At 36.5% G+C, this 10,347-nt stretch overlaps 1 protein-coding gene across 1 annotated transcript; it reads right to left on the bottom strand.

Moving 5' to 3' along the window:
• Positions 1 to 8,481: 8,481 nt before the first annotated feature.
• On the bottom strand, positions 8,482 to 9,690 carry LOC131596879 (uncharacterized). The gene is made up of 3 exons (XM_058869615.1): positions 9,103 to 9,690; positions 8,888 to 8,996; positions 8,482 to 8,537 (listed from the first exon to the last, which is right to left on the bottom strand). The coding sequence occupies exons 1-3, from the start codon at positions 9,688 to 9,690 to the stop codon at positions 8,482 to 8,484; spliced, it is 753 nt and encodes a 250-aa protein (XP_058725598.1).
• Positions 9,691 to 10,347: the final 657 nt, after the last annotated feature.

Here is a 10,347-nt window from a genome sequence, read left to right as displayed (position 1 = left end):
TGTTTATTTTGTTTATTTGTGTTTTGTCTTTTGAGTAAACCATAATCTCTTGGTAGCAGCAGCACCCTTCTATCATTTGGTGCTTTCATCTCCATCCTCATGCCTCCCAAACCAACAAATCCCACTTCCAAGGACATCGATGACACCCTTCAAGCCACAAACCAGCGTATCGAGAACCTCATTCTTACCCATGAAAACCTTGAATCCTTTATGGAAGCTAATAACCAAGCTATTGCTTTACAGCTGGGTCAAATCAACACCAACCACACAAATTTGGAATCTGCCATGAATAGTAATTTCGCAGCTCTAACAGCTTTAATGATGCAGCAATTTGCCTCCACGACAGCGGCTGCAACAGCCAATCCTACCACAACAGCTACGCCCAGATCTGTTCCAACTATAACACCTACTTTTACACCTAGATCTACTTCTACAACAACAGCTAGATCTATATCAGGTACATCTTCCCTTCATTTGAACAACTCCACCTTTTCATCTACTCAGCTCTATAGACCAACACCCCAACCCACCCCTACATTTACTCGTCCACACCCATCTATCCACTCCACAAATTTTGCCTTTATACCATTCACACTACCCCCCTAACCCATCCCTTCCAAAGCCAATTTTTATATACTTTACAACCTTATACCACCGTTTTCCCTATTACTGCCTTCACACAACCACCCTCTTATACTACGAGACTTCACCTGAACTCACTCCAACACACTTATACGTACCCCCTTTCCCCATACACACCCGACCCCAAATACAACGACTTCCTCACATTTCCGTACCCCCAAAATTGAGCTGGGAATTTTTGATGGCAATGATGTGTTAGAATGGATTTTCAAGGCTGAGCAATTTTTTGCATATTATAATATTCCTTACGAAAATTGTTTACCCATGGTTTCCTTCTATATGAAAGGGGATGCACTTGGGTGGTATAAATGGATGTTCCAAAGTAGTGAACTTTCGGATTGGCATTCTTTCGTTAGGGCTTCCGAGTTACGATTTGGGCCTTCCACCTATGAAAATCACCAAGCCCAACTATTTAAACTTAGACAGTATGGATCGGTTACTGAATACCAAACCAATTTTGAAAAGGTTTGTAACCGGGTCATCGGTTTACCACCGGATGCCATTCTTAATTGTTTCATTTCGGGGTTGATTCCGGATATTCGCAATGAATTAGCGGTTCAAAGGCCTCAATCTATTTCCCATGCAGTTGGGTTGGCAAAACTCATTGAAGCTAAAATTAAAGATTCTAAACCCAAATTTAAAACCCCTTACACTTCTTCCCAAACCCAATCACTCCACTCAACTAACCAAAAGCCCGTCTCTCTTCCTTTTCCAAGTAAACCAAACCCATCCGCTCCAAACCAACCAAACCGTTTACCTATCCGAAGAATTACCCCTGCCCAACAAGCTGAACGCAGAGCCCAAGGTCTGTGTTTCAACTGCGACAAAAAATTCATACCAGGGCATAGATGTATAGCTGGAAAGTTCCTACTACTTATGGTGGAAGATGAATTGAATTCAAATGATACTTTTGATACTCCTGAACCCCAAACTGTTGACCTTCCTCCACCGAACAATGCTGAAACTTACTTCCAATTGTCCCCACAAGCTATGAATGGCCAGTTTTCCCCCAAAACTTTAAAATTTCACGGATTAATTGATGGGTTATTAGTGTCAGTTTTAATTGATACTGGCAGTACCCATAATATTCTACAACCTCGAATTGCACACCATCTTCAAACCCCAAGCAAATATATTCCCAATTTTGAGGTAATGGTGGGAAATGGGTCTAAAATAGACTGTTCTGGATTCTGTTCCGACGTACCTATCACTCTACAAAGCCACTTATTTTTTATACCATTCTATTTGATCCCTATTGAAGGGGCTGATGTAGTGCTGGGAATGGAGTGGTTGCGTACCCTTGGGCCCATTGTTGCTGATTTTTTCAAACCACAAATCTCTTTCACTAATGCTGAAAAACAAATTACCCTTTCAGGCGACCCTAATTCAGGACCTATACCTTCTACATTTAACCATATTCGCCACATCATACACACCGATTCCATCGCTTCCATCCATTTACTCTTATGCCAGCCTACCCGTGACCACTCAAATTCCACCCCAATCTCAGATTCTCTTTCCCCTTTCACCCAGCCAGAGATTACCACTCTTATTAACCCTTACCATTATGTCTTTCAAAACCCCATGGCTTACCCCCATCACGACCCCACGATCACTACATACCCCTCAAACCTAACTCTTCCCAAGTCAGCGTAAAGCCCTACCATTACCCTCATTCTCAAAAAGACGCCATGACCAAAATTATCCACGAAATGCTTGTTGAAGGCATTATCAAACCCAACAATAGCCCTTTTTATTCCCCTGTCCTCCTTGTAAGAAAGAAAGACGGCTCATGGCGCTTTTGTGTGGACTATCACGCTCTAAATGCAGTTACTGTCTGCGACCGATTCCTTATACCTACCATAGATGAGCTATTTGATGAGTTGGGTTCTGCTTCTTTATTTACAAAGATCGACCTCAGGTCGGGCTACCACCAAATTAGGCTCATACCGGAAGACATTCACAAAACGTCTTTTAGAACCTTTGATGGGCACTATGAGTTTTTAGTGATGCCATTTGGCTTAACTAATGCTTCTAGTTCTTTTCAATTGGCGATGAATGACCTATTACGTCCTTATTTGCAACCGTTTGTTCTTGTTTTTTCATTTATGATATTCAGATTTAAAGTAATTCTTATTCTAACCACCTACATCATTTAACTCTGATATTTGACTTACTTGCTTCAAATCAATTTGTTGCAAAACTTTCTAAGTGTGTTTTTGCAGTTCCTAAGGTTGATTACCTAGGTCACATAATTACTTCAAATGGTGTTACCCCGGATCCGGACAAAATTCATGCAATTTTATATTGGCCGAAGCCACGTTCACTCACGATGCTCAGGGGATTTTGGGCCTCACTGGTTTTTATAGACGATTTGTCCATCACTACGCCACACTCGCCGCTCCGCTCACCGATCTATTACGTTTCAATAAGTTTACATGGAGTACAGATGCAGATAAAGCTTTTACAACATTGAAGCATAAAATGACTCAAACTCCTGTGCTTGCTCTTCCTAACTTCACAAAAACCTTCATTGTAGAAACAGACGCCTCAGCAGTAGCCATCAGAGCAGTCCTTTCACAAGCTGGCCACCCCCTAGCCTTCTTCAACAAGAAAATATGCCACTGTATGCAAGCCTCATCAGTCTACGTCCGCGAAATATACGCCATCACAGAAGCTGTGAAAAAATGGCGTCAGTATCTCATTGGACAACAATTCCATATTTACACGGATTAAAAAAGTTTGAAGAATTTATTGACACAAACTATCCAAACACCAGAGCAGCAAAAATGGGCTGCAAAGCTACAAGGCTTTAGTTTTGAGATATTCTACAAACCTGGAAGTTGAAGTTCAAACCAAGTCGCCGATGCTTTGAGCCGCAGACAAACAGAAGAGACGCTTTTACTGCTCGCCATTTCTTCACCAGTTCTTGACCTCATTTCTCGACTCAAACAGTTCTACACCACCAAGGAAGGACAAGACATGGTGTTAAACAAACTCAATGACCAAAAACTTCAGTTGCTGTATCAGTTCGTAAATGACTTTCTATACTTTAAAGGACGAATTTTTTTACCCGAGGCTTCGGATTTTCGTCAGAGTGTTCTGTTGGAGTACCATTACTCCCCAACTTCGGGTCATTCCAGCTTGAAGCTCACCTTACATCGCATCTCTGCAACTTTCCTTTGCCCAGGACTTTACAAAGATGTCAAACTCTTTGTGCAAACTTGCCTCAACTGCAAACAAAACAAATATATACCATCAAAAAAACAGGGTTTACTGCAACCTTTGGAAATACCACAACAAGTTTGGGAAGACTTATCAATGGATTTTGTGACCCATCTTCCTTCATCTTTCGGACATACAGTTATCTGGGTTGTCTGTGACAGATTGTCCAAGTTTGTACACTTGGTGGCTTTAGCTACTCACTTCACCGCTCAGGACTTGGCAAGACGTTTTTCCACGGAGATCTGTCGCTTGCATGGCGTTCCTAAATTGATTGTTTCGGATAGAGATCCGCTGTTCTTGAGTGCCTTCTGGAAAGAGCTTTTCCGAGTCCAAGGAACAACCCTAAAGTATAGTACGACTTATCACCTAGAAACCGATGGTCAGACTGAAGTCGTAAATCGATGTTTGGAAACATACCTTCGGTGTTTCACGAGTGATCTCCCACGCATGTCAAAGGAAATGCAAACATCCATTCTCTTGACTTCTCCTTGCTCAACAGACAAACAATCATTAACACTCTTAAACAAAACTTAGTTCGCAGTCAGAAACTTATGGCAGTGCAAGCGAATAAGAAACGAAGAGATGTTACCTTTGCCGTCGGAGACTTTGCTTGGATGCGTCTTCGACCTTATCGGCAAACTTCGGTCCAACGGAGAACCTCACAGAAACTTTCGAAGCGTTTCTTTGGACCCTTCCGGATTTTGCATCGTACAGGACCTATTGCTTATGAGCTTCAGCTTCCAAGCTCTTCTCGCATCCATCCGGTTTTTCACGTTTCACACTTGAGGGTATATCATGGCATTGACCCACAAAAAGACATGGTATCCATTCCTGATAATATTAGAGAGGATGGTTTGGTGGAGACAAGTTCAAACGAAGATCTGGAGTTTAGGACAAGAGAGGTTCAGAAAGAGAGTTCAAAGCCAAAAAGAAGTACACAATTGGGTTCCAAGGGAAGTGAAAATCAAAACACACGTTCTAACTCTCCTATTTATGGTACCGCTTTTCACTGATCCTTGCCGAGTTTATCTACACCGTCTACACTAAAGCCACCTGTCACTAAAACATCTCCACCGTTAAGTCACATTGGATCCTCTTCAAGTCATGTATCTTCTTTCCACCTTCCTACCCCACGTGATACATCACTCCATTATTAAAATTAAATAATGGTTCACAACTGTACCCAACTACCTTGAAACCTCACAACTCCGCCCCTGGTTTTTCCAATACCATTACCTCCCCATTCAATGCTCAGCAGACTTTGGACCCACCAATACTTTCCCCGCCGTCAGATTTCCAACGGTCCTCTGTGTTTCAATCTCCACACGCCATCTACACTGCCTTGGGCCCCAAAACGCCTTCCTCAAATTCTGCCAACTGTCCCCTACTTACTTTTCCCTCTGTTTCCGAGAAGTCACTTGCGTGTTTCCCCCTTTGCCCTAAAATTTTCCCAAGTGGGCCACTCAATTCAAATCAGGACCCAATCTCTTTAACACCAAACCTCGAGGACAAGGTTTTTGGTGGGCCGGATAGTAATGTTAGAGTGCTGGACAGGCCCAAGAGATTCACAAAAAGGCCCGTATGGCAGCAAGACTTTATTATGGGATAAACATGTTATTTGAGAAACTATTTTAATTTTAATTTTAATTTTCCTCCAAGTGGGCCTTAGGACCCAGAGTTCACAGCCCAGCAAGGCTGATGTATTTAAATGAATTTCTTGAATGAAAAACCAAGCATAAATTTTATCTTGTTTATTTGTGTTTTGTCTTTTGAGTAAACCCTAATCTCTTGGTAGCAACAACACCCTTCTATCACAAAAGATTAACATATAGAAAACCACGATTAACATGAAGAATACACATATCTAACATATTACCTTATTATTCTACTATGCCAATTCTTTACGATGAACTTGATCAAAAACAATTTCCTTACACTTAAGGATCCTAGACAAGTCCATTGGTGCCACCACATGATAATATTTAACAGGTGAGAATGTGTTGTTTAAATATGATTTTTTTTTTAAAAATTGCACATAAACTATTCAAAAAGTCAAAGCTTACTAAATCTATATGAGAACTTGAGTCTTCTACTGATTACGGATGTGTTATATCAATATTAAATAGTTTGGTTGGTTTATCAACACAAAATATAAGGAATTGAATCATCTCAAAAATAACAACAACACACCAACAAGAGGAATAACAAAAAAAATCAAAGTAATTGTCAAACACTAATTCTTCACCATAACAAAAACAACAACAAGGACAAAATCAATAGAGCTGCTTCATCTTAAATTTCAAAAATAACAACATTAAATATTTTTTTCTGACACAACAAAAAAAACAAAAAATATTGCTAAGTTAAAGAAATGTTTTTTTTTTTAGTTTTGTTCATGGAAGAAATGATATTCTAGAGACTGGTTTAGTGGATAAATATAATTTGGTTAATGAAAGATAAAGTTTGGAGGTAGAAGATAAAATTCATTTAGGGTTTTGCTAATTAAAATAAAAAAGTGAATGAACATATGGCTTTATATAATCTTAAAAAATAAAACTAGGTAACTTTCCCACTTTGTTGTTGGGAGTTTCAATCTAATGAAAATGTACTTTATTTTTAGTTTAGAAATTAAAAAAAATTAAAGGAAGGCGCACAATTTTTTATAAATAAAACTCAAAATTGTTGGTGCTAGGAGTCGAATCAATAACATGCTTAGTTTTTCCCTTTGATTAAGATTTGCAACCGAGATGAAATTTATTTATTTTTAATTTAGAAAATAAAAAATTAGATGTTAGGAGTCGAACTCAAGACCTGCAAAGCTTTTAGGTGAATTGTAATTTAGTTTTAATCTTAAAGTGAAAAAATAAAAAGAAAAGAAGGCACCCAAATTTAAAGATTTCATTTTCGGGACTATGTACAACCGTAGTAAAAAGTTGTTAGAAAATGTATATTTTGTTGTTGTATTGTTACAATTAATTATAAATAATATATGCAAATCAAGTGATCATTTTAATTTATTGGTAAATATGTAATCTATTTAAGTCTCACATTGCAAATTTCACCCTTGACTTGAATTCTATAATTCATTTTATAGTACTTCCAAAGTTGATTTGATTTAAACAATGCTTAAACTTCATAGATGAAAAAACCCTTGTTATTAGGTATGATGATAAATTCATTAAATTCATTAAATTGTGCTAAGATGGTGCAAATTACCTCATTTTCAATGTGATTTTTTATCTTTTATTTTTTTAATCTATGGTGAATTTGTCTTCAATTGGATTTTGTGAAATGATAAATCTTTGTTTTGTATGTATTTTTTTTTTTTAAATATTTGTACATTTTTTTATTTCGTAATACTCGATACATATCTTTGTTATTTTGTGTAAATTTTTTAAGCTTGATATTATGTTTTTTTGTCTTGCTTTATATGTTTGTCTAACATCGAAGCTCATGTTAGAAGTTAATTATTTATTTAAATTTGTATTATATTAACGTAAACCATTTTAAACTATCAAATAAACTGATAGAATTAATTTTATATTTTAAAATATATTAATAATGATGAAAAATATGAAAAGGATTGTAAAAGAATATTTAAAGTATTATATTATGTTTAAATCATTATAATTTTATATATATATATATATATATATATATATATATATATATATATATATATATATATATATATATATATATATATATATATATATATATATATATATATATATATATATTAGTAATTAGTGTTTATGTCTAAATTTTTTTGAATTTAGTTGAACTTATGCCATCTACTAGATAATAAGCCTTTTTTAAAAGTGAAGATCAATTTTTAGAGGTGTCACGTAGAAATTTATTTGACATGGAAAAAAATTTAGATGATATAAATGATAAAGTGTCGACGCAAAAATCCGGGGGTCTTTTTATCACTATAAATAGATAATAGATTCTTCTATTGTCACTATAAGAAAAAAAATTAGGCAAACTATTTTTTTTGTAAGCAAAATATTTTGATAGGAGTACAAAGGATACTCAATCCCGATTATAAAAAGGAACGAGAAACCTCAATAAAATGAAAAGATTACCGACCAATTCAAACTTAAGACAAATAAAGCAAACGATATTTGCTAAACTCGTACAAATTTCAATTGGGGTGAATAGTTTCTCCTATGAAAGACCACCTCTAAACCGTTAGCTTTACACTCCAAACAATTTCTAGAAAATTCCAACGATCATTCCTAAAAATGATGTCATTCATAATAATCCAAAAATTCCAACTAACTGTCATCCAAATGCAACCTTCTTTACCAGGCTTCACTTTCTTTGACTTACAAAAAGAAAACCACTTCAGAAAATCACCCTTGAAGCTATCACCCCATCTAACTGATAAACCAATCCAAACCTCTACCTCTTTCCAAACCAAATAAGATATGTTGCAATTTAAAAGAGAATGAGCCAGAGACTCCAACACAGATGAACATAACACACATTTAGGATCACTAGAGAAAGGGACAATACCCCTAATCCTTAATAGGTATCTCGTCGGTAGTCTATAAAGAAAATATATCCAAGAAAACGCTTTAATTTTAAAAGGCATCGTCGCTTTCCAAATTAACAAAGAGCTTTATTATCACGATTGACAGGACCATAAGGAAAATGAAAACCACCTGTCAAAAGAAAAAGAGAAGTTACAGAGTAACCACCTTCGACGTCGATACTCCAAACAATTTTGTCCCTTCCTTTTTTCGATAGAACTTCCGCTAGGAACAGCTTCCGCTATACTAATAGAACCTCTACTACTGCAGGCAACAACATCTCGAAGTCACCCGAAGACTAAACCCCCTCTGACCAACTATTTATTCCAGCCACCGCAACATTCTATATTTGTGAAACAGAGATCAAAACTGGGAAAACCTCCTTTACACTGCACTAGCCGATCCAAGTGGCATGCAAAAAAGTAGTAAATACCTTACCAATGTGAAATTTGTAATATTACATAAACAAGTCCTCAGGGTACTTTTTATGATTAGAAAGCAAATCCATCCACCAAGATAATTTCGACTCCCTTCCATATTTAAATCTTTCACAAGATGTGACATCTGCAACATTATATCTCCATACCGCGCCTTCAAAATTCGAAAAATTATATCATTTAATTAACTAAAATTCTCCACCTCCATTTATCGAGAAGAGCCAAATTAAAATCATCGATTCTTTTTAATCCTAATTCACCTTTTTCGAAAGGTAAACAAACAAAACTCCAATGTATCCTACTTCGCTCCTCTGAACTTCCTTAAAGGAACCCACTTTGAATCTTACAATCTTGTGTTGAATTTTCACCAGAGCTTTATTAAAAGAGAGGTGAAAAATCAAAAGGCTACTAAGTACTGATTTAAGAAGAGCAATCTTTCCACCAAAATTGAGAAAATGTCCTTTCCAGCTAGATAACCCCTTCCTCAACTTGGCAAATAATGGAAGCCACGATGATATCCTTCTTGGATTAGATCCAATAGGAATACTTAGGAAAGTGAATTCCTTTTCTTCTGTCCTGCAAGAAAGAAAAGTGGCAGAAGCTTCCAAAAAAGAAAGGCTTATATTGATGTCAATAAACTTACTTTTATGAAAATCAATACCAAGCCCCGATACTAATTTGAAACCCCTGAGAACCGATTTAACAGCCCAGATATGCTTCCAACTACCATCACCCACCAAAACAGCATCTTCTGCAAATTGGAGAATGTCAATGAAACAATTATTGTTAACATTAAAACCGACAAATTCTTTTAATTCCACCAATTTCCTAACTGTTGAAGCAGGCATAGCGGCAAGAAACAAAAGATTTGGAAATATTGATCCGAGAATTATCATCCTCAGAGATGGAGAGATGTCATTCAACAGTTTCTATGGTTTCGAGCTCGGGTTTGAATAAACGAAAAGTAAACAAAGATATAGATAGACATAAAAAGAATAGACACATTCTTAGAAGAGAAATAAATTATCAGGCATGTAAATATATTCACTCTTCACAAACGTAAACTTACCGACCAATTATACTCAACCTACGATACTCATCCATGTTATCACGTATCTCTCACATAAGCGTCCATCTCTGGAGCACAAACGAGATCATCTCACAGCTAAGGTTATCTCTAATGCGAAGCTGCAAGAACATTCGTATTCTTGTGTCGGCGATCTCTCGTGCGGCACTCAAACACGAAAGCATTAATAACGGATACATAAGTGAATGGTAGCTCTAATTCTATCTCTAGAGTTCAGAACCAACAGATTATCATCCTAGATAAAGATTCAAGAAGTCTATCTCTAAAGCAACCTAAATCCCCAGCATATAGCAAAATACAGGATAACATCAACACAGATTTATAAAGCAAGTTAAATATAACATTCTAATTGGTAAATATACATAAGATTCGAGTAACAATACGAACAAACCCAACACAAAGAAATGCACAGAGAATA

The sequence above is a fragment of the Vicia villosa genome, linkage group LG4, assembly GCF_029867415.1.
Source record: "Vicia villosa cultivar HV-30 ecotype Madison, WI linkage group LG4, Vvil1.0, whole genome shotgun sequence".
Taxonomy (NCBI): domain Eukaryota; kingdom Viridiplantae; phylum Streptophyta; class Magnoliopsida; order Fabales; family Fabaceae; genus Vicia; species Vicia villosa.
This window is presented reverse-complemented; position numbering and strand designations above follow the sequence as displayed.

What these genes read in the sequence shown, in the direction of transcription:
- LOC131596879 (XM_058869615.1), bottom strand. Translation starts at nt 9,690, where the DNA reads ATGCCTGCTTCAACAGTTAGGAAATTGGTGGAATTAAAAGAATTTGTC. An exon ending in TTGTTTACCTTTCGAAAAAG is followed by an intron (nt 8,997 to 9,102) that starts GTGAATTAGGAT and finishes CGAATTTTGAAG; the next exon opens with GCGCGGTATGGAGATATAAT. An exon ending in TTGCTTTCTAATCATAAAAA is followed by an intron (nt 8,538 to 8,887) that starts GTACCCTGAGGA and finishes TTCTTTTGACAG; the next exon opens with GTGGTTTTCATTTTCCTTAT.